Source organism: Salvia miltiorrhiza, chromosome 2 (assembly GCF_028751815.1).
Source record: "Salvia miltiorrhiza cultivar Shanhuang (shh) chromosome 2, IMPLAD_Smil_shh, whole genome shotgun sequence".
NCBI classification, from domain to species: domain Eukaryota; kingdom Viridiplantae; phylum Streptophyta; class Magnoliopsida; order Lamiales; family Lamiaceae; genus Salvia; species Salvia miltiorrhiza.
Window position 1 is genome coordinate 71,580,341 of NC_080388.1, and position 23,865 is coordinate 71,604,205.

Below are 23,865 nucleotides of genomic sequence, written 5' to 3' on the forward strand. Positions count from 1 at the left end.
ATGTCAAAGTATTTGATAAAAAATGAAATTTTTAAAGATCGTTGGAAAAATGAATTTCGGGCAAAGTTCGTGATATTATATAAAATTAACCCTAAAATAAAATTTTAAAACATATTTTTCTGTGGGTCAAGTGAAAAATATCTAAAAAAATAATTAATTATCTAAAAATCATTCTATTTCAATTTTCCTCAATTCTAATTTATTCTTATTTATTTATAAATCTGTGATCAATCTTTACATCTAAAAATTATTAAATAATTATATAAACTTATTAATAAAAATCCTACACTATTAAATAATCATACAAACCTATAGATAACTTACAACATGTTCAAATCTTTATGTTTGTTAAACATAAAATTAATTTATGAAATTCAAATCTACAGCACATAAATAGAATTAATAACATCAAAGTCATATGTATTAAAGTCAATCATGTACGTTTTTAAATTGAAATTGCAAAGTTGGACATCATGAAGTATAATATTACAAATCATTACAATCTCAAAATTACAAATACTTGTGTACTTTTTATTTTTCGAGTATGGATATAAATAAAATTGAGGGGGAATTTAAAGTACCCACATTCATAATATGTTTTATAAACTACCCACCCATATAATATGTCTTATAAAACTACCCAAAGCACAATTGATACTGATAGGTTTGAATGATTTTTTGTAAAAGTTCATACACTTTTCTTACACAAGTACAATTGTGTAAAATAAGTAGTTAAAAATGCACAAAATCTGATAAATGTCCAATTATTATAAAGCCACGTCACTTTGTAACCCTAATAATTGAAAGAATGTTGTTTAGTAATCGTAGAAATAACAATTGAAAAAATGCACAAAATCTAATAATTGTAAAGTCACGTCACTTAGTAAGCGGAAAGAAAGTGGAATGATTATATGTTTAGGCCCATAGCAGCGGAGACCGATAATGAATACGAGAGGCGCAATGAAGTGCGTAGAGAACTGGTATTAAGCTTCATTAACCGCGTTCGAGAGGTCAACAGATTGACTCCAAATGTTAGGCTGGTGTTGCAGCACAAGGGGCTATGCACATGCCCTGTGGATTATGTCTTGGGTTTTAAGAAGATAGCCCGCTTTTTCACAGCTTCTGAAGTTGATATGCTAGAGCAATTCATTGCCATGAGTCCATTGGATCAAACCAAGATTACTCAAAAGGAAATTGAGCAGTTTATGAATGGAAACTTCACACTCATTGACGCTGGCCAACCATATTTTGAAGGTAATTAAGTTTATTTTTTTAATTTTTTAGTTTAAATTTTATTTTTATTTTTATTTATATGCAGATGGTGCCTGGGATTTTCCCATCTGTGAAACTGAAATAAAGATAAAGAAGCGTTTGATGTTCCCGTACTCCACCATTAAATGTAGGGCTCTCTTGTGAATCACTATTGATGATAATTAAACTCCCACTAGCCCATCTTTGATGCAACGGCATCAAAGAATCGTCGATGTTAATTTAATTTTCTCCATTAGTCTTAATTTAATTTTTTTCATCTTAATTTAATTTTCTTTAAATTAACGTGTATTTTTTATTTCAGACTTTCTCACTCTTATTTCTTTTTGTTTTAAATATACTAATTTTACTCTTATGAGATACACATATTACCTATTTAATTAAAATAATAAAAAAAATAATTTATATTTTTCTATAATATTATACTAAGAAAATAAAAATATAATATCGTTAAATTGGAGATGAAATGATCTTATAATTGGAGACATATGAAATGAATGATCAAAGATTCAAGATATTGACAAAATAATTTTTTTATCTAATGATCATTATTATCTAATTAAAATTTCAATCAAAATATCTAGATATTTTTTTTTTCAAATTTTCTATTAGTCTATAAAGAGTTTTTGAAACTTTTACTTATTTTTTATAATTTTATTTGCTACAAATATTTTACAAATATTAATTTATAAACTCAATTATCAAAATACTGTAATAATTTACAAACTCACTCATACACATGGTAGGTCTTCCAAGAACAAAAAAAAACTTATGGGGATGTTAACTCAAAGGCTTAAAGCTATGTTATTCTCATATCCCTGAGAGCATCCACAGTGGGATATTCGATCCAGCTTACTCAAGTAAGCTGGAGATCGAGTACTCTACTGCAGGTCCTCCATGACTCGAGGCCTACTCAATTTTTTGAGTAAGACACGATCCCCTTAATATTAAGCGCGTGTAATCACACTCCCATTAAAAAAGAATAAAAATTAAATTTTAAATTTTGAAACCAACGGCTCTTTAGCCGATTTTTTTGTATTATTTAATTGTTTCCAACGGCTTTGTAGCCGTTTTCTTAAAAAAAAAAATTTCTATAAATACCCCTCATTTCTCTAATTTATTCACACATCTAAAATATTTTCTCCTTCAATCTTTATCTCTTTCTCTACTATAATTTTTTCTCCTCCTCCAAAAATGGTCGAATAGTTCGATGGTACTTTGTTGTCTTCGTTCGACGGGGTTGCGCAATAAATCATCGATGAGATCAAGAAGCAGAAACAAATGATTGCTCAAATGTTCTCCCAATCGGAGTCGGAACGTGTTATTCACCACCGGTCTTACGTCTATCGTGATCGCGAGGCTGCTCATTTACGTCTTATGTAAGACTAGCATAAGGAGTTGTTCTTGTGCATCGTCGATGCCGTGCAAGGTGAAGATGGTTACTTCCGGATGAGCCATGATGCTGCGGGCCGATCGGGACTCTCTCATGCCTTTGCAGAAATGCACGGTGGCTATCCGCCAATTAGCCACTGGCGTCAGTGCGGATACTTTCGACGAGTATCTCATGGTAGCCAACACGACGGAGTGTATATGCCTAAAGAAATTATGCAGAGTTGTCTTCTGGGCATACAGTGCCGAGTATCTTCGACGTCGAACACCTTCTTCAGATGCACGAGGTGCGACACGGATTTTCTAGGATGCTTGGGAGTCTTGATTGTATGCATTGGGCGTGGAAGAATTTCCCAAAGGCATGGCATGACGCATATACACGCGATGATCAAGGGGAGCCCACCTTGATCTTGGAGGCCGTTGCATCCCACGATTTGTGGATTTGGCATGTCTTCTTCGGTGTCGCCGGTTCGAACAACGACATCAACGTTCTGAACCAGTCGCTTCTGTTCTCCAACGTCTTGGAAGGAACGTCGGCGCCAGTGATCTTACGTTAAATGAGGATTGTGTACACAAGGTTAGTGGCTCGATGAGTTGATCGCCATCGTGCACTAACGAATTGAGAACGTTATAAGAATGAGTGCTTGTCTGGATGCGTTCCGAAGCACAGTAAGATTATTGATTCTGACTGGGTGCGTCACGAAATCAATAACAGATTTTTGGATCTGACTGAGTGTGTCCCAAGATCAGAATGAGGGAAAGAAAGTGAGTAACAATCGAACGTACATGGGCGCTCTCAACGAGAAGTATTTTGGTCATGCTTGGAAGTGGTTTTCTGTTTTAAAACCTTCTAAGTCATGATTGTGATGTTGGATAAACTGCTTTTATCATTTCATAAAATATTTCGAAAAACTCATGCCCACTAAGTACACTAGTATTTAGCCCAAATTCTTTTCAAATATTTTCAGGGTAGGCGATTGGCGTGCACGGTGCTGAGCTGGAGAGTGTGATTCCCATTAAATCTACTAACTATGTTAGGCCCAGACTCGCTAATCTCATTTCACTGCACATGTTTGATGTTATATATTGGAGATTGCAAAACTAAACCTATTCGAATCCTTGGAGATTTTTCGTATTACAAACTCGTTTTATGTCATCAATACCCTTCATTATAACAAGTCCTTTTATTATCACATTTTTTTTAATCCTTCCCCAAGTATGGGCTGTCACAAAAATATTTTTAAAATAATAAATATAAGCATAGATCACAATGACACACATAAGATTGTGGGAATAAAACAATCGTCCTTCTTGTCCCAAGTTTTTTTTTTTTGTTGTATCCTCAAGGTTATAACTAAAGTATTTGGGGGCTAAGAATACAAATCTGGAAATTTGTTTGGACTTAATTGTCAGATTGCAGAAAGTTTCCCGGGTGAGATCGCGAATTGAGGACTTTATCAGTTATTCACTTATTTGTATGTAAATTGTAGTTATTTAATAAATTACATATACTATCTCTCAAAAAAAAAAAAAAATTGAAAAAAACTTACATATAAGTTTTATCAAATAAAAAATTAAAAATTACATAGAATACTCCTCCAAGAACCCTTGTTCAATTTCCGACGCCCAAAAGAGAGGGAAAAACAAAAAAAATTAAAATTCCGTGACCCAATAGAGGCATCGGAGCCTAGAGAGAGAGAGAGAGAAAAAAAAAGGGGAGTTAAGAGGGGCGAAGCTTCATCGTCTCCGGCGAGAATTTGGGCGTAAGGAGAGAGAGAAGGAAAAGAAGAATTTGATCCAAATCCGTTAAGGGCTCTGCAGTCAGCGTCACGACAAAAGCCCCCTTTCTTTTGATTACTAGAGTAAGTGCTGTAATTCCTGTAATTATGTCTAATGTTTACCCCAAAACAAAAAATGTTGTTTGCGTATATAACGTTGTGTTGGCTGAAAATATATTTATTTTGATGAAGAAAGGGGGTAGAAGAAATCAATAGTAAATGAAGCGAAGGCGTGGAAGCAAGAAAGGAAGAGCAAAGATGCCGAAGTTGGCTAGCACAGACGAAGCGGCACCAACTGCTACAGAGGATAATTCTGGTGCGGATGAGTTTGAGAATGAAGATGTTGACTCTGGAATGGATGCTGAGACTGAGAGGACGCCTTCTCCTCCAAGAGCGTCTCAACCTGAAACTCTTGCTATTGCTAATTCTGATACTATAGGTCGACCAAATAGTAGTAATATTTTTGGGAAAGCAGTGTATACTCGTGTAAAGGTGAAGATCAAGACTTCCAAAACTTTGCTAACCTCCTCTGATGCTCCTAGTCAAAGTGATACTGATAAGAGTAGCCACCAACTAGGTTCCGAGAAGCAGCTTCCTAGTGAGAAAATGGAGGACAGTGCCAACTCTCTGTCTGAAACAAATGGAGGCATTTCTGGGAATACAACCCTGAAGCCCACTGGTGTAAAGATTAAATCATCTAGAGGATTAGGTTCTTCAAGTATGAGCCCCTGTAGCAATTCTGAACCGCTCAAGGGAGATAGGGTAGAGAAGAAAGATACCAAATCGCTTCACAATGAGTCTAAAAACAATGAGCAAGAACTTAGAACTGCATTGGAGGTAACATCACTTCAGTTGGTTTCCTGCAAGATGCTGTAATGTTTACCTTTGTTTACTTTGTTGCCTAGGTGATAAGAAAGATTATGAAAATGGATGCAGCTGAGCCCTTCAACGTCCCTGTGAATCCTGTTGCCCTCGGTATCCCAGTAAGTGCAGTTTCTTTATGAATCCTGTTGCATTGCTTCATCGTGGAGCCTTGCCATGTATGTTTCAGATTTAGTTACTTATTACCAGTTCATGAGAGAGACATGGGAGAACTGGGGCTGAGGAGGTTAAGTTACAATATTATCTGTGAGTTGTCAATAATTTGAATGTGAGAATTTTTATGTACTGTTCAAAAGCCCTTCTAAAAGATTGGAAAAATAAGTTTTGGTTATTTGTCCTTCATTGTTGCTCGATCAATGCCTGTCCGGAGATACTTCACATTCTGATTTTGAATTTGCTTTACACTTGATTTTGACATGCTTGATGTTATTGTATAGCATCGTGAAATTTCTCAAGTATGTATAACTCATTTGTTTAGTTCCCTTGATTTCAAAAGTGATCCACAATTAAATAGCTCATTTATGTGTGGAATGGAAACAGGACTATTTTGATGTCATCACCACACCTATGGATTTTGGGACAATATGCAGTAACCTTGAAAAAGGTGTAAAGTACAAGAATTCAGAGGATGTTTTCATAGACGTGCAGTATATATGGGATAACTGTTACAAGTACAATAACAGAGGTGATTACATTGTGGAGCTTATGAAGCGGGTCAAAAAAGCCTTCACCAAGTATTGGGCGGCAGCTGGTTTGTTCAACGATCAGCCTCAAGAAAGTAATTCTAACGTTTCTCCTTATTCACTTCATTTTTGCTCTTTAATTGCGTGGTAGAATGGATCATATTTTGTTGCATTATAAGTTGACTATATAACATTGGGAGAACGGCACAAATAGCCCCCGGCATTACACTTCTGATGTAAATTGGCTCCTAAACTAGCTCTTCATTCACCCAGACCATTTTTCTTGCAGTATGGTTGGTACTGGGTCAGTGGCCATTTTGTACATTTTCCCTAAAATATCTTCCTGTAATAAAACATTTGTAGGGCCGTGCTCTTAAATATCTGGAAGTAAAAGTTCATCAACTTGAACCTAACAATCTAGAAGTTATAGGTATGGAAACGATATTACTAAGTAAAACCGTTGTATTATTTTCTACAATGTTGGTCAGAATTTCCAATACTGTTTTGATATTTATATATAGAGTTTTCTAATATATAACTCTCTCTCTCTCTCTCTATATATATATATATATATATATATATATATATATTCAAGTATTCATTTTAGATATATCATAGATACTTCTCTAATAAGTTGAGAGAGCTCATTGTGGACACAACTCATGATTTAGGGCATGCATACAATCTGGGTTTCTGAACTTTTTCAGTTTTCGGTTTTTAATACTCGTAGGAAGTGTTTACTTTGGGGTGGTAGCTTAGATTGATCAAAACAAAGGGATAAGGTGCAACTATGTCCTCCATGTTTACAAGATTTCACAAAAACACCCCTAATGTAAGTTTTGGTGCAAAAATGTACAAATCCTCAAATAAATGGTGCAATATGCCCTTATCTCATTACAAGATGTAAATGCGTATTAAGTTTATTACACTCAGATTTCTCATTTTTTTCCATACCAAACAATCCCAATATTCACAAGCTACAATGTCAATTGCATATCATCCTTGAAGCATGTAAACGTGGAGGGCATATTTGCATCTTGTCCCATCAAATTAATATAGGCTAATCCACCACATACTTTGTTGGATTCAACATTTTAATGCTTGCTTGATAATGTTATCCTTCAAATGCTCAATCATATGTCGATCACCCAAAGTAAATGCCCCCTTAGTGTAGCATGTCATGATTAGTACTTTGTTTACCATAATGTGGCTACACCACAAAACAAGTAGTTTTTCTTTTTCTGAACTGTAGAAGAGGAAATAGCCTGTTTCTAGTTCTTTTACTGTGTTTGTTAATGCAAACTTGCTTTAAAGTTGCACTCTAGAAGGCTTGTGGCTTTTGTGATAAAAAAGCTAATAAATTACACCTGAGGCTAATGTTTTTTGTTCTTGGAAAGTTTCAGCTACTCCCTAAAACTTAATTTGTTATTACTTGTCCCCCCCCCCCCCCCCCAGGTCTTGAAAGCAATCCAGTAAAGGATCTAACTCCTTCAAGCGAAGGGAATACACCAGTAACTGGTGGTGCTCCCACCTCTTCAGGCAAAAAGTTCCACGGGTATGATACCACAAGTTTTGGTACTTCATTTTGTTCCTTCCCTGCATATTTTATGCCTTATTTATAAATATATAATCGATTTAGTTAAGAAGCTTAGTGTTAATCGTATTCATCCCCTGTCATCTGAACAAACGAGTTAGCTTGTTCCTTGTTGTGCATTGGTCAATTGTAGCTTTTGTCCTGAAACATTTGAGCACTTAAATATGTTCTCTAGGATCTTTATTTACAACGCTACCAGTGCCGAAGTAATTATGAACTGGTTAGAATATAAGTATGTGTAGGAAAATAACAGGCATCGAACTTCGAGATGAAAGGATGTTCTGGATGCAATCATGCAACACCTGGTGCATAGGATAGGAACAGAATGTAGTAAGATAATGTGGTCAGTTAATAACTTTGATGTTCATAACTTATAGCACACGGTAAGTACTTTATGTTAGAGAACTGTTTGGTGAAGTCATTAACACATGTAGCAGATGCTTCTGGAATCCTTTCCTAATCAATTGTAGTCAACACGTTTTCCTTCCCCGCATCTTGGCTACTTTGTTTTTAGTGTAATTTAAAGAGTTAAGAGAGTCTTCATGGAACTTCTAACTTGAAAAGTCTTGGCTGTTCTCATTCTTGTGCGAAATGTTATTCTCTTACTTTAGTTTTTTGAACATAATATTTGCAGACTTAAGAAGCACAAGGAGGGTTGCCAGTGTGCTATTTGTGTAATGATGCGACGCAGGCAGGAGCGAGAAGAAATTGCTCGTATGGTGGGAGGACACACTGATGTTAGTGATGACTCACTTGGTGAAGATATCAAACGAGAGGTATTTTTCTAGTTGACTTGATTCTTAGCTGTTCTATTAGGCCTTTAGCTGGAGAAATCATCAAAACTTGAAAACTTTACCTTTCAAATCGACAAAACATTACACTATGTTCGTTGGCTATATATGCTTTGGGAAGATTGATTGAGAATGAAAACAATGTTTGATTTTGTTTCGATTGGAAGCAACAGCAGATGCCACATCAGCGTCCTTTTCTTTTTTAACTGATTTTGAGTTAAATAATATACTTCAACATTATATTTGTTTATATTATAAGAGTCACTAATAATATAAAGGGTTAATCATGTTTTGTGTCTTTAACTTTCAGCGTTTTCCAGAAAATGTCCCAAATTTCATTTTCTATTAAAAAAATACCCAACTTTCAGCATTTTTCTAAAAAGTCCCACTATACAAAATCTTATGACAGAGCGATGAGCCCCTTGCCGGATTCTTAGGTGGATTTTTTTTACACCTCACCTAATAAAATGACGTCATTCCACCTAAGAAATCGGCGAGGTGACTCATATTTGTCGTCGAATTTTGTATAACATGACATTTTTTGGAAAATGCTGAAAGTTGGGGGCACAGAATATGATTAACCCTAATATAAATTAAATGTAACATTGACAAACAAAGGGAGAGCAGTCTACTCCAGAACATAATGTGGTCATTTGAGAAGGCCCTAAGGTTTCTCCCCATGAATGATTGCAGGGTCTTGGACAGGAACACCCCAATGCAATTCTAGTTTCCAAGTTCCCAATAATTGTTTATTCTAAAGTATTAACTATCATTATTCTTGGCGAAACCCATTTCCTAGATATGCTTTGACATGTTTAGCATTTATAGTATGAGTACCAAGATTTGACATTTATAATAACTCTTCAATTATTTTATAAAGGATGATTTTTTTTTTTTTTTTTTTTGAAATAATAAAGGATGATTTTCAATTTGTTGCTTTTCTTTTAGGTTTGTGGTTGCTTTTAATTTTGGTGCAAATTGAACATGGCCTTTCCTTTTTTTGGCAATCATATTTTGATGTCACCGACTTTTCTTTTGTTGGTGACATGTCACCAATCATAGAGTTGGAGAAGAGATTTGAAAACTTCTATATAATCTTTTGTTGAGACCAGTTTTCTTCTTGTCATGTTTCTGTAGAGGTTTTCTCATGGAGAAAGTCCGTTTGGCGAGTATGCTCTGTCAGACTTAGAGGACTCCCCAGATGCAGATGCTGAAACGGAAAAGAAAGGCCAAGAGCTGAAAGTGGGACATCTAAGAGATTTCTACATTCAGCAAAATGAGGATGGTATTACAACTTCAGGAAAACGAGAAGGTTCTCAGGATTTGCAGTCAACTCATAGACCTGGAGATGAGAATGACGCGCATCATCACACACCACAAGTAGGATCAGGTGGCAATGTGTCAAATGACTCTCAAAAAGAAATGCCCAAGCAAAATGAAGATGGAAATGGCAGCGCTGCAACTGACCAACAGAGGCCTAAGGTTTTCAACTAACCTAATCTTTTTTTTTTTTTTTTGAGTCCCTCCTGGGTGAGCATCCACTTCTGTTTGTTCTTTCATTTTTATTTAGTACTCTCTCTGTCTCACAAAAACATGCCCCCTTTGGAAGTGACACGGGTTTTAAGAAATATTAGATAAAAGTGTATTGTGAGTGGAAAATGAATCCCACTTTATGAAAAGCAGGGATAAAAAATAAATGGATTGTGGTAGGGTAGTGTGCAAAAATGGAAAGGGGCGTTTTTGTGAGACGGAGGGAGTATAAATTAGTAGGCATGCATGCCCCTTCTTGATTAAGAAGTTCAGAACTCTGTCTGCTGCTCCTTCAATTTTGTCAATTGCTTTCTTTAATTTATCCGCTTCTTTGTACTGTTTCTGTTTATTTGTTTCACTTATCTCTCACTTGCTCCCCTGATGCATAAACAAAACGTGCACGCATTACTGTCTTTTTCTGTGTTCTGTCTCAGTTACATGTTATTGTGTTTGGAGGGGTCAATGAAGGGAGGCATGGAGAAAGACAGAGTGTTCATTTAAGTAACAAACTTTGCTGTTTATTAACTGCAGGATCCGCTGGATAAAAATCAGAGAGCGAAAATGTTTGAGAATCTTCGTTATCTGGAGAATCCAATGCTTTTGGAATTATATGGAACGCTCTTTACAGATAATTCCCAGTCCTTGTGGAGTGGACCTCATTCATTGGTTGGTCAGAAGCACGAGGGCTCCAACCGCCGCAGTTCCTTGTGTTCAGCTATTTCTGCGTTTATGAAGTAGTTGCTCGGTTACTGATTTTTTATACTGGGATAGCCGAAGAAGAATTGTAGAGTTGAGATGTAAATTAGGAGTCAGCTTGCTGTTCACTTAACTTGATTTTTGAGATGAATTTTGAATGTAAAGGCCTGATGAGATCTGCTGCATTTCACGAGTTGTAAGAATAATATTTAGATAAATGATTGTTATGTGATTCATGATAGCCTTTTCGTTTACCGTTTAACCGATTAGATTATTTATTGCGTACCACAATCTAAATGTAAGGAATGTGAATTTATGTGTACATGTGTTGCAGGATTAGGTAAGGGTTAAAGTAGCTTAGGACTTGTGTTGCAGTTTATAAGTTGACAAACGTGGTTGAAATTTTTGTGAATTGTCCGAAATTTTATTGAAAAATTTGGGAGTAATCCTAATTACAATAAATCAAAAGGTTAGTTATAGTTTCACGAGTGATTACATGGACGGATGGACCTAAGCTAGTGATCTTATTTGCAAGTAACCCTATTTTTATTTTATAAATTAAAACAATCTTAGAATATACTTATAAGTGAGTCCATTAATACTGGTGAATCCCAAATTTAGAATATACTTATAAGTGAAATTATTTTGCTAGACCAATTTTAGTTGGGGGCCTTTGTGTGTGTGTGTGTGTGAGAGAGAGAGAGAGAGAGATGAGATTGGTGCAAAATCAGTAAATATGTTATTCAGAAGACAAAAAAAGATGGTCAGTTGTAGATGCTTTTCTTGTGAGTCTTCTTACATTACAGTGGTATCATGCACTATTCTTGTAAAGTAAAATAAAAGCAAGATATGTGGCTCCAACCAATGTGAATTTTACTTGTTTATTTGCTTCAAAATACCAGCTACTGATGCACAATGTGTGGATTTGTATTCGCATTGCTCGCAGCAATATTGCAGCTGCTGGATAACTTTCACACACCTACACCACCACAACCAACCAAGCCTTTAGCTATTCCAAAACTTCAAATAGTTTCTTCACCTCTTCTGAAAACCGTCGTAATAAAATAAGTAAAGAAATATAAATAAGTGCTGATACAAAGCTCAATACTCTTTTTCCAGTGAAACTACCATCTCTTCTGAAATAAATTCTCAACGATAGTTTCCTATAAACTTGTAGTGATAAAATTACAGAAGAGCCACAATCTACTTCCATTGAAATATTTGCCTGTCACACAACAGTCATATTTATACCAAATTAACTTTTTTCAAGGAAACATTGTTGCCTTACAGATATCCAAAATGTAAAATTTAGCAGGAAAAAGGAAAGTTTAAATTAATGTCGAAGAAGACTGCAGATAATTTCTGAATCAATTAAATCTGTCAAATTACAAAGGGCCTTCTTCTTCTTGTAGTTGAACTAATTCCTATTGACCACAGAAATAAAGTTCAGACCGTTATAAATTTTTCTAAGCATGAGTCCTAGAGCCTTAAGAGCAGAGGCAGTCGAAAATTTGTTGCATTACAGGCAACATTCTATTCACCCTAAAGAGAAACAGATGTTTCAGTATCTTGCAGTTTCAAGGGGCTTCGAGGAAACAAAAGGCCAGATTGAAGAAACCTAGTAATTGATATCATAGCTTAATTACATAATCATTTGGTTTGCTCAATAAGCAAGAACAAAGGAAAGCAAAAGCTGGGCAAGATGATGTCTCAGGTGCAGAAACCTTAGTGAATGACATAATCCATAAGTGACGTCAAACAACTATTTTGGCAAGAACGTGCAAACAAATAACCGAACCTAGTACTCATTTACAGCTCCTCTTGTAATCATTTCCACCATTTGATTTAAATGTAGCGATTTTCGGAGGAACATGCCTATATTTGTAGTTTCACTCTTTCAGGAATCCCAGCCTATTGGAAGAGAACTCTTGGGAAAAGATTGTTTGCATGAAACAAGCACCAAATTCTAAAATACTACAACAGAAAATGAAATTACAGATTTCATCAGCAAGTTAGGTTGGATCATGTTGACAGGGCCAATGAAGAAGTGATTTTGGTAGATTAGCCTAAGAAGATCATATTACACAATCACACTGAATCAAGCAAGAGACAGGTGAGTTCATTAACACCGCCCCCCCCCCCCCCCCCCCTCCCCTCCCCTCTAAATTGGGTGTATATAATTGCCCTAACTTTCCCAGCTCATACAAACTAGAATATGGACGTTGCCTTGAAGCCATAATGAAATCACCATGGTCTGAACAACCAAAATACTTGTGAAATTACGATCTATTTCACCAAATTTGACAAACATGTAATCGCTCCGCACCTCCAATTACATGCGAAATAAAAGAAACCTTTAAGGAGGTGTTTTGTTTATTCATCAATATCAGAACAGTAGTAATAATAAAAAGACTCTGAATTCGGATATATTTCCTACATCCAGAAACGAAGTAACAGAGTCGCGTTAATTGATTGAAGCATGGACATTAAATCAACAAAAAACAGCAGAATTAAAAACAAGATTTCAAAGGCACACCGAAATGAATAGGGAAGAAAAGGAGGAATGACCTAACCTCTGTGGGAGGAAATTGTTTTTAGAGAGGCAGGCTTGAATATTGCAAGCTTCTTTCTTACACGGCTCTTTGCTTGGTTGTGTCATCTTCTTCCTTTATCTGATTTATATAGAGAGCAGAGGTGTTGAATATGGAAGCTGATTGTTGTATGTAACTCAGAGAATTCGAGATGAATTCGTTTGCGGATCGATTCGACTGCGACTTCGCGCGTCACACGTGTTCCTATTTGGCTACTTCCATTTCAAATGCCTCCTTCCATTTCAAAACACCCAACATAATACTCCCTCCGTCCACTAATTGTTGGCCTACTTGCCTTTTTGGGCCGTCCACAAAAATATGTCCTATCTATTTTTGGAAAGTTTATATTCATATTTAAATACACTACAAGTCAAACACACTTTTAATTAAACAATTTATTTAAAATAATTAAATCCTACCTACCAATTAAATCATACACTAATTAATTCCACCTACCATATTAATGCTATCTACCTATCATTAAACCAAACTTACACTTAAAATCAGATTCATTCCTATCAAAACCCTAGACGCCTCCTTTCTTCTCCCCCATTCTTGCTGTTGTTCTTCATTCTTCCAAACCCTAGCCGCCTCGTTCTTGACCTCTGGCAAAAAATGTCCGATTGGAATCACATCCCTACACCCCCCAGTGTCGATTTCACTCTCGACGCTCCCTCTATCCACTCGACGCCCCCTGTTTACCCATTATCCTTTGATACGCCCTCATATTTGTTGGAGGATTATGAAACCCACTCCGATTTCAGTGAGTATGTACCTGAAACAAACTTGGCTTCACTCGAAAATGACGAATCGACGCCGGCGGACGGAGTAGAGACGTCGGATCTCGCTGTTGACGATGAAGAGACGCCGGTTGTTCGCGCCGATGACGAATCCACTGCGGGACAACTCCAATCGCGATCTGAGGTTGAATCGAGCACCGGTGGACTCGCCGTTGACGGAGTGGAGACGCCGGGTAACGTCGACTCGCGGTCTTGGAAGTATGGGTTGTCTCCAGCCTTCATCAGAATCATGTTGATTTACTTTCCGGGCTTAAGCAATATCCCCTAATCAGGTGATAACTCTCTGATGCACAAATGTGTTTTTTTATGATTTGCTTGCTCGATCTGTGATTTCTGACGGGCTGATTGCTCGATCTATGATTTGTGATGGGCTGATTGCTCGATCTGTGATTTGTGATGGGCTGATTGCTCGATCTGTGATTTCTAATGGGCTGCTTGCTCGGTCTATGATTTCTGATGGGCTGATTGCTCGATCTGTGATTTGTTGAAATGTTGTTGCTCGTCTGTGCTTTGCTCTGTCTATTGTTGCCCTATGATGAAAGCTTACTGAGGGTTAGATGAAAGCCACCACTAGGGCTTCATTCCCTGGTTGTTGGAGGTTTTCTCTATGTCTGTGTTGCTGGATTTGTGATTTGTTATGGTGTTGTTGCTCGATCTGTGATTTACTTGCTCTATGGTTGCCCTATGATGTGTTTTACTGAGGGTTAGATGAAAGCCACCCCTAGGGCTTCATACCCTAGTTGTTGGAGGTTTTCATCCTCTCTGTGATCTATGTTCTGTGATTTGTTTGCTCTATGGTTGCTCTATGATGTGTTTTATTGAGGGTTAGATGAAAGCCACCCCTAGGGCTTCATACCCTAGTTGGAGGTTTTCTTCCTTTCTGTGATCTGTGTTCTGTGATGCTTCCTATGTTATGTGATCTGTGTTCTGTGCATTCTGATGAAGTCTAAGCAAAGCCACCACTAGGTATTGAAATCCCTAGTAATTGGAGGTTTAATAAAAGGTCTATGATGCTTCCTTTTTTTACAAAATAAAGGCTGAGACTAAAGCCCTATGTTTACATCATAAACAACCCTATTGAGTTGTTTCTAGTGTAAACACACACAAAATGAGAACAAGAAAACTATACTAAAGCTTAGCCAAATCCAAAATGATGCATAAGCCCTCCAATGTCATAATTTGTACCTGCATTCACATCAAACTGCATCACATGAGTTAGGCTATCTTTGATAAGTCCTTCATCCAATTCTATGCATTCTGGCAGCATTCTCATCCTCAAGAGTCTTGATTTGTTTATGTGTGGAATCTTGTACTCATTGCTTCCTTTAACTCGCATAATCTCAGTTAAACACCCTTGCAATGTCACAAAGACATTGTTGAGTGTAACTGATGAAAGCTCTTCGAAAGAAATCAACACATTCTGCACTAGGTCTTCAACAGTTTTTGCCATCTTGTCATCCTGCAGTGATTGTATAGCCCTAAAAAAACCTAAATCATTGACATTTACGTCAGGTGAGTTGGCTGGTTGGCAAACTAGCTCAATGTTGAATCCATCGCTGTTGGCAGCAGCCTGAAAATCTGGATCGTCTTTGTTGAAATGTAGTTTTGCATTATCCTGTTGAATAAAGATATGCTTCACTTGATCTGATTTTGGCCACTTCTCTTTGATTGCTGGTATAACCTGAAATAATGTGGCAAATAATGTGGCAGCAGCTATATGATGAACCTAAATAAGGTCTGATAGTTGAAATAAAATGATGTAAACTGAGCATTACCTGATTAATTATGCACTCTTTGATGACCTCTTTGGTTATTGATTGAATTGGCTTCACTTCTAAAACACCCTTTGCTCTGTTTTTCTATTTTCTCTTGGTTGCCTCGAGTGTAGTAAATGGAAAGATTCCAATCTTTCCATCGAATAGCTCCTGCCCATCTGCTGAAAATTGTGGCCTAGTGACAGCACACATAAACATCACCTTTGTGATGAAACGCTTAGACTTGCATGCTCGGTAAGGGTCTGTTTCTTCAGGGAGTAGGTAATACCTATCCGATGTCTTGGTCATATAGAACCATTTCTCGTCTATATGAACAACGTTATGCATGCTTTGATAACTGTACCTCGACATTGCTCCATCATAGACTACATTACTTAAACAAAACTTCATCCTTGCTATCTTGTTTACATCAGTCAACTGTGGTTTGATTGCACTTGTATGTGGTCTTAATTCCTTTCTTTTTATCCACTGCCCAAGTAAGCTCTTGCTAACCCCTAGCTTGACAGCCATTTTACGAATTGTAGACCTCTCAAGAATGGACAATGACTTAACCTTCTCAACATCAAGTTTTTTCCTATCTTTGTGAATTGTACCTTTGTGACCTGATGTGAATATCACTGCTGCACCTGACTGAATTTTCTGTTTTGTTTTGCTCCAGAAACGACGCACCGTTCGCCTCGACACACCAAACCTAGCAGCTGCCTCCTTTTGTGCTCCATCGTTCGGTTTCCCGTTGGTGCTATTTGCGAGAAGCCAATGACCCATAGCATTTTGCTCTTCTATTGTTAGGTGTTTTTTGGAAGACATGAGCTCCATTGTTTTGTTTTGAACCTTTCGAATGATCTGTAAATGTTTGTGGAATAGTGTGTTTATGTTTAAATAGGTGACTAATTAATGTATTTGGAGGGAGCCGAAATTTGGAGGCTTTCCCTCCAAAAATTTTCAGTTTAGTGAAATGAAAATTAATGCCTTTTTTAAATCACGTGTACTGCAGTCCTTAATTTAATTTCTGGTGGGTCCCAATTAATTTAAAAAATGGACGGAGCATTAGTAGAAGAGAGAGAAATTCCAAAATTATTGAATATACTAATTGTATTGACTTTGTTAAATGATGGGTCCCATTTTCCACTCAACTAATAAAAATACACTTTTTCTTAAAACCCGTGTTTTGCCTTCTAGGCCAACAATTACAGGACGGAGGGAGTAACAAATAGTGTCAATATATAAAAGGGATTATAGCCAAAAAATACACGAACTTTGATAAAAGTTACAATTTTCACCTGAACTTTTAAATTGGCCAAAATATACCTGAACTTATATTTTTTGTTGTAAATTTCACCTCGACAGAGTTCAATCATTGCAAGTTCAGGTGAAATTTACAACAAAAAAATATAAGTTAAGGTATATTTTGACTAATTTGAAAGTTCAAGTGAAAATTGCAACTTTTATCAAAGTTCGTATATTTTTTGGCTATAATCCCTATATAAAACTATATTTTTTTTTTCATAAATTATGCAGTATGAATATGGCATAGAAAAGCTATTATCTATATTTTTCTTTCCTTAATATGACATAGAAAATCTATTATCTATATTTGATCTTAATTTCAATTTTCTATATTTTTTTTTACATAAATCTTTTTAATTTCAATTTTGCGTGCTTTAATCTAATTTTATACTACTAATAATTATTAACTAGGGTTCCGTCCGTTCAATTAAGGTATTTTATCATTGAATTTTACTTTTAATTCATTATTTTGATTGATAAATTCAATGTTAGGGTATATAATTGTTTTCAATTTCAATTTTTGTAATGTATAATTCATAATGTTATAATAAATTTTAATTTCATGAAAAGTATCATTTAAATAATAAATATTGGAACACAATGAAACACAGAAAATTATGAGATACTAAATTCCATCCCACAGTTACGCATATTATATCATTTGATTAACTAGTTGAGCCTTATCCTTCGCTGATTATTCTTAAGTTTTATTCACAATTTAGTGAATACAGCTTTGTCGCTTCAAGAGAATAGTTCAGATTATTGTCTATTAATTAAGAGATAGCAATAAGTAACTGCAGAAACTTATATTCTCTTCTACATTAACTTTTAGCACAAAATACTTGTAACATCCATCATATCATATCCAGCACGACTGAATAAGAGAACCTTGTAAAAATTCCACTAGAAAATCTGAAAACTGCAGATCAAAAGTTGAAGGAAACAATTTGGGGGTGAGTCTAAACCAATACAAACTTTGATCTGATTCATAGTTACATGAAACCATTAGCTTCTAATTCACCACGAAAACAAGCAATGTCAGCTGTCTGAAGGAAGATCATAATTTACATGTCCAAGGTAGAGACCACATGCAGGAGCCATCGGAGGCGCAGCACTTACATCCTTTGCTTCGAGGATTTTTTCAACTGAAAAGGAAAATTGAGTTACAAATATTAAGCCTTCGTTCACCCAAACACACACATGTATGATTTTAAATGACTAGTTACCATCAGAAATAGTGAGATCGCCACTGCCCACTGATTTCAGGACCCCGACGAGCAATCTGACCTGCATGAGATTTTAGATTATAACAAAATCAATTGACAGAATAGAAGATGCTTATTGGCATTATGCTTTCACTGTAAGGTCAATCAAGATCAAAACTTTCAGTGTATATATTATACAGTACACGGAACAATTGGCTAAGAAGCCATAAGCTACCTGATGGTACAGGAAGGACCGTGCCCTTGCAGTAACCACAAAGCAACGGTGCTTTTTCCTTACTCCAAATTTATGAACGGCCACTGCTCCGGAATTTTGAATAAGTTCATTGGAAATGCCAGAAAGAGAGGGAGAATCATCTTGTAACTTCTTTGACATTGAAGCAGAACCGCCCAGGGCATGATTGCTTTGTTCTCTCTCCAACACTGAGGGAAAATATGGGCTTGCAGCAACCTCTGTGACAGTTAGCTCATCCAGAGTTCTAATAGGTGACTTGGCCTGTTAAGCAAGGAAAAGGCACAGTTAGAGTTTAAAGAAAAATACCACATAAAAAAATATTAAAAGGTCTATGATCTGAAGCCAAATTCTAAAACAACAGTATGTCAGAGAATTTCCATGGAAAAACGCAACCAACCTGGCATGCAGCAGCCCTGAAAGAACTAAAGTCATGGTGTCCAACAAGTACTCTGCACGCTTTCTGCATAAAGGAAGTATTCATCCATTTCATTAATGATAGAAAAGATTATCAACATCACAAAAGTTTTCACTAAAGTTTTCTACCAACCTGCATATCTAAAATAGAAAGATCTTCAGGGACATGCCAAGCCCGGTCTTTCTCGAAGGTAGACAGAGGCTCCATCCCAGATAACAATCTGTAGAAGTACCTATAAAAAAATCACCAAAACAACACTTTACACTTCTAAATATTTGGTGCCAACGAATATTCTCAAACAATAGCATAGCACTCTCTTTCAACTATCAGAAGGAAAAAGCAAAAGGATGCTAAAGTTCACCATAATCTCAGGGTTAGATTAGGTTTCATTTGAACAAGTAAAGTATTGGGGGATAAAATTTCTTTACCCTTTGTATTATACAAGCAATGTAAATCCTTTAGAATTCTACAAATACACAGAAGAAATCAATAAACAAATGGCAGCTTCAAATGAATTTACCCAAAGATTCTTCCCATGTTAAAAAACGATTTTAGACAACTTCATCTTTACTTCAAATCAGAGAAACCACAAAGAAATTAGATACGTAAAAGAGAAACTTGCAGGTAGATATGAAAAACTTAATTGACTATTTCAGGGATTGCAAGCAATTTCAGAGGAAAATTTGTCTTTGATACCTACGTCCGTTCTAGAGCTTTATAGCGTGCATGAAAATCAGATGGAACACACTTAACATCGACCACCATTATATCACCTTCACTCTTCTGCAGCAAAAACACACTGGACATGCGTCAAATTTATAAAAGAGACCAATAAAGGAAAATGGGGCAATTTGCAAAAAATGCGCCCACATATACACTGATTTACAAATACCCAAGTAAGTTTTTTTGCAAAACGCTTCAAATCCCCATATAAATGGGGCAATTACACCCCTTGAATTTGACGGATGTAAACAGCTGTGAATTTAAGTCAATTTTATGGCATAAGGTGCAAAAACACCTAAACGTTTATTGGATTCGCACATATCCCCTAAGATTGTTTAGCTGCCAAAAAAATCCAAATTAATGGTGCAATTACACCCCCGGATTGGACACTTTGTTAACGTTTGTTGACATACATTTTGCACAAGCCTCAAGCTTTGAAAACTATCCGTCAATTACACTATCTAATGCCAAATCGGCATCAAGTGTTTCCAACTTCAAATCATGCACACACATGCATGCACAAAAACCTCACCAGCAAACTTTCATTAAATTGAAGGCACCCCACAAAAATCACATGTCGAGAATTTTCTAACAATTTGAACTCAAAAGCCTACGACTTCAATTTGGACTCAAAAGCCTCACACATGCATTTGCATGTGTGTGTGACTGTTCCAACCAATTTAGGCCGCCTCTGGTGAGGAACGGCCATCTGGATTCCATCATTCAATCAGAGTATATCCATATTTTTGAAGTTCAGGGGACCATAGATTTACTTATTGCTAATTTTGAAGGGGCAAAATGACCAAATTTGACAGGCATCAAAAACTCTATATTCAATATTCATCAAACAAAACACACAAAGTACTAGCCCTACACAAAAAATGAATATTCCATTGAGACACAATCTATGCATATGGAATGTAATTCTTGGAACCAAAAATGTGTTAAAATAGTAAAGTGCACCTGTAAAAAATGATTGACTGCTTTTTGAACTATGGCAGGTTCATGAGGCAATAACTGCATGATGAAATTAAGAGAAGCAATTTAGGATGCCTTCAGTTTCATATGAAATGGACATCTGCCTATCTTTGTATATATACACTAGTAAATAATACTAATATTTCTACAATTATAAGAAATGCAAGTAAAGAAAGAAAGATAAAGATCATGCTGCAAAAACTCCGGCAAAAGAGCTTTTAAGATTTCAAGCTCACTTTAGAGTATTTGAGCTTATGCTCATGAATACCTAACTAATAAATTTCAGCCCAAGCATTAACTTGATTCAAAATTATTAGAACAATTCAGCTTATTTAGTGGTGGTGTTTAAAGTCATTCTCAAACTCACATCTGCCACAAATACAATTACTTATAGTATATCTTCTGATTGCTTTATTTTTCTATAATATTTTCATGTAAAATGAAAAGTACTTAACAAGTGTTTATGTGATAGAATAATGTGAAAAAAATGAATAAATCAATCAGAAGTTGCTCTCACACAAATGGTTCAACTTCATTCGTGACCTATACAGAGGTACAAGTTCGTTTTGCCAAAGAGCTCAAGCTCTACAAGTTGAAGTCGAGCCTCATTCGTAACTCATTATGATCCATACTCAAACTATTCTACATCCTTAATTCTATAGCCCAATTTCAACACTCTTATATCCTTTAAGGCATCTCCAATAAAAGGCTTTTTCTTATAAGATGGAATCTTTTTTATCCATGAAGAATTCTTTAATGAAATGGCACAAAACATCAATCCCTCAGGCACTATGACATGCACATTCAATAGTTAACAACAACTTGTATGGACGAAGTCGTAAGCATGATCTGATTCTGAAAATAAGAAACAAGCAACACAAACAACAAGTTACTTACAACTTCACCAGGTTTTCTTTTGCTTATCCTCTCAACATCTACATGACACACATTTGATAGTGCATGAACACCGGCATCCTGAAAATGATTTGAAAATGTACTTACAATTTAAGATTACACCCAAACATAAAACTCGAAAAACCGGAAAGGCGAAGAGACGAAGGGGAAGAACTGACAGTCCGACTCGAGCAGAAAATGGAAACTGGCTGCCCAATGAATTTTTTAAACGCGTCCTAGATGCATCGAAACACATACAGAAAAATCAAACAAAAAATTTCCTGAGTCAATTAAACCGATATGAAATGATAAAATAAGAGGTACCTCAAGAACGCCCACAACGGTTCTGCCATTTAACTGCTTTTGGGCGCCAGAAAACCTAGTTCCGATGTACTCAATTGCTACTAGGTATCTTTGAGTTCTCGGATTTGGAGTCATATTCCTCTCAGCTAACTCTCTCTCTTCCTCCGAGGATTCTCCAGCGTCGATTCTCGCCAGTTTAGGGGGACGTTCAAGGGATTCGAGCCTTCGATGAGAGGGAAAATGAGCTGGTTGCTCTTCTCTCATTTCACGAACCGGAAAATCGAGGTTTTAGGGTAACTCTTATTTGAATCGACAATAGAGTGTGTTGCCGCCGATTGGAAAAGCCCAAATCAAAGCAACATTTAGCGCATTTATAGGGGTGAATTTGCTGTAGACGAAAGTTCGAGGTAATAAATTGTCATAATTACCCTTTATTAGAGAAAATTATGAATTCAAATCAATCTACAAATGAATTTAACAAAATATGCAAATTTCAATCCTAGACTTCGAATATAGATAAATTTACGGTTTAAGAGAGTTCCTATTTTATAGTCTAACAATGATTTACAATATTTAATATTTTCTCCGTCCTCACAAAATGTATCCAATTTATCACTTTCATATGTCCTTATAAAATATATCTAATCTATTTTGGTACATACATATTCAAAATCGCACGTGCATTGCAATGATGTTTAGAATCATAGCCTATGACCGAGGAGGTGGGTCACGTGGGTACATCGTACATTCGAGTTGTATTCGATCCGAATTCTGACCCAGTTAGACCATTCTGATCCATTTTTTCTTAAAATTATATTAACACTTGACATTTGAATAGGATGGTCTAATTGAGTTAGATCCGGATCAGGTACGACCTAATGTACAAGAGATTTTGTGATGACTGAGTGGTTCTTTCTCATCAAAATAGTACAAATTCGTCTCAAGTTCAACACTTATTAAGAAAACAAACTATTTGACTTATTATTTCAATAGATAAAATTATTTTAATAAAAAAGTCTAATACAATACAAAATTATATTAAATACTATATAAATAATATGTGAACTAATATAAATATATCTCAATCCTCTTATTTGATTAATTGCGAAAACAATGGCAAGACAGATTGAGCTTTTATTAATTAACACTCTATCTGGAATAATTAAGTAAGAAGATCTTGATTTATCCCCACACAAACCTTTTCATTACATTTTAAAAGCTTCTGCTCAAAAAAAAAATTTACACATTTTAAAAGCATAAGAAAAGCGGTCTGCTTTTAAAAACAAAGCAGGTGCCATGAAATGATCTAGCAGTAATTAACAATGTTGGAGATAAAACACACTTTAATTTTCTTTTCCCAAATAAAAGTAAATCAACTGCACTAAAATCATAGGTTGAAATGCTTCTACGTCTATATATAAATACATCCCAATGAGATGAAATAATTAATTATTTAAGATTGAATATGTTTAGAGGCGTAGCTCTATGCTTCCTCATCTTATTATTCATTACCGCCGGCGTCTTTGCAGGGAATAAACCTCAAAAAATGCAGCGGCCTCCGCCTCCACCCCGGCCGCGGGCGCGGCCGCCTCCAAGGAGAACTCCAGTTAAATTACTCTGAATTAACTTAATTCATTATTTTAATTTTTAACATTATATATATTCTTTTAGTGGTTCTAATTTTTGTGGCGGTAACGATGCAGACAGAGGTATGGTGTGTTGCTAAGACGTTTGCTTCGAGCAAAACATTAAAAGAATTTATCGACGGCGCGTGCAAGCAAGGTTTAGATTGCAGAGCAATAGCAGCGGGGCAAGATTGTAATTTCAGAAATGATATTCGGAAACAGGCTTCCTACGTTCTTAATCTTTATTTCGTGAGGCACAACACTTGCATGACACAATATGGCACCTTGACTCACAAAAATCCTTGTAAGTTTTATACTACAATATTACTCCCTCCGTTCCACGAATTTTGACACATTTAGTTTCGGCACGAGAATTAAGGAGTTGTATATTAGTGTATAGTTAA

The 23,865-nt window shown here is 36.0% G+C and overlaps 5 protein-coding genes across 8 annotated transcripts in view; 1 reads left to right on the forward strand and 4 right to left on the reverse strand.

The window, feature by feature from the left end:
* LOC131008955 (uncharacterized) overlaps nucleotides 1–23,865 on the reverse strand; it is a 984,029-nt gene that overhangs the window by 214,754 nt on the left and 745,410 nt on the right. The gene's annotated exons all lie outside the window — the stretch shown is intronic.
* Nucleotides 4,248–10,866, forward strand: LOC131008938 (uncharacterized). 2 transcript variants are annotated; one of them, XM_057936058.1, is made up of 8 exons: nucleotides 4,248–4,520; nucleotides 4,629–5,273; nucleotides 5,342–5,419; nucleotides 5,859–6,096; nucleotides 7,457–7,556; nucleotides 8,230–8,371; nucleotides 9,524–9,868; nucleotides 10,448–10,866. In XM_057936058.1, the coding sequence occupies exons 2-8, from the start codon at nucleotides 4,656–4,658 to the stop codon at nucleotides 10,652–10,654; spliced, it is 1,728 nt and encodes a 575-aa protein (XP_057792041.1). In that variant the 5' UTR covers nucleotides 4,248–4,520; nucleotides 4,629–4,655; the 3' UTR covers nucleotides 10,655–10,866. The 2 variants fall into 2 exon arrangements, with proteins under 2 accessions (XP_057792041.1, XP_057792043.1); XM_057936060.1 differs by having other exon boundaries at nucleotides 4,272–4,520; nucleotides 4,633–5,273.
* LOC131009054 (uncharacterized) lies at nucleotides 11,329–13,480 on the reverse strand. Its single transcript, XM_057936263.1, has 2 exons — nucleotides 13,186–13,480; nucleotides 11,329–11,591 (listed from the first exon to the last, which is right to left on the reverse strand). The coding sequence occupies exons 1-2, from the start codon at nucleotides 13,269–13,271 to the stop codon at nucleotides 11,486–11,488; spliced, it is 192 nt and encodes a 63-aa protein (XP_057792246.1). The 5' UTR covers nucleotides 13,272–13,480; the 3' UTR covers nucleotides 11,329–11,485.
* Nucleotides 15,139–16,594, reverse strand: LOC131009952 (uncharacterized). The gene is made up of 2 exons (XM_057937349.1): nucleotides 15,881–16,594; nucleotides 15,139–15,684 (listed from the first exon to the last, which is right to left on the reverse strand). The coding sequence occupies exons 1-2, from the start codon at nucleotides 16,592–16,594 to the stop codon at nucleotides 15,139–15,141; spliced, it is 1,260 nt and encodes a 419-aa protein (XP_057793332.1).
* On the reverse strand, nucleotides 17,945–22,235 carry LOC131008973 (uncharacterized). 2 transcript variants are annotated; one of them, XM_057936132.1, is made up of 10 exons: nucleotides 21,858–22,235; nucleotides 21,713–21,769; nucleotides 21,537–21,614; nucleotides 20,625–20,678; nucleotides 19,639–19,721; nucleotides 19,071–19,170; nucleotides 18,921–18,983; nucleotides 18,506–18,784; nucleotides 18,292–18,352; nucleotides 17,945–18,210 (listed from the first exon to the last, which is right to left on the reverse strand). In XM_057936132.1, exons 1-10 carry the CDS (start codon nucleotides 22,098–22,100, stop codon nucleotides 18,104–18,106), a joined length of 1,125 nt encoding a protein of 374 aa, XP_057792115.1. In that variant the 5' UTR covers nucleotides 22,101–22,235; the 3' UTR covers nucleotides 17,945–18,103. The 2 variants fall into 2 exon arrangements, with proteins under 2 accessions (XP_057792115.1, XP_057792116.1); XM_057936133.1 differs by lacking the exon at nucleotides 21,713–21,769 and having other exon boundaries at nucleotides 21,858–22,199.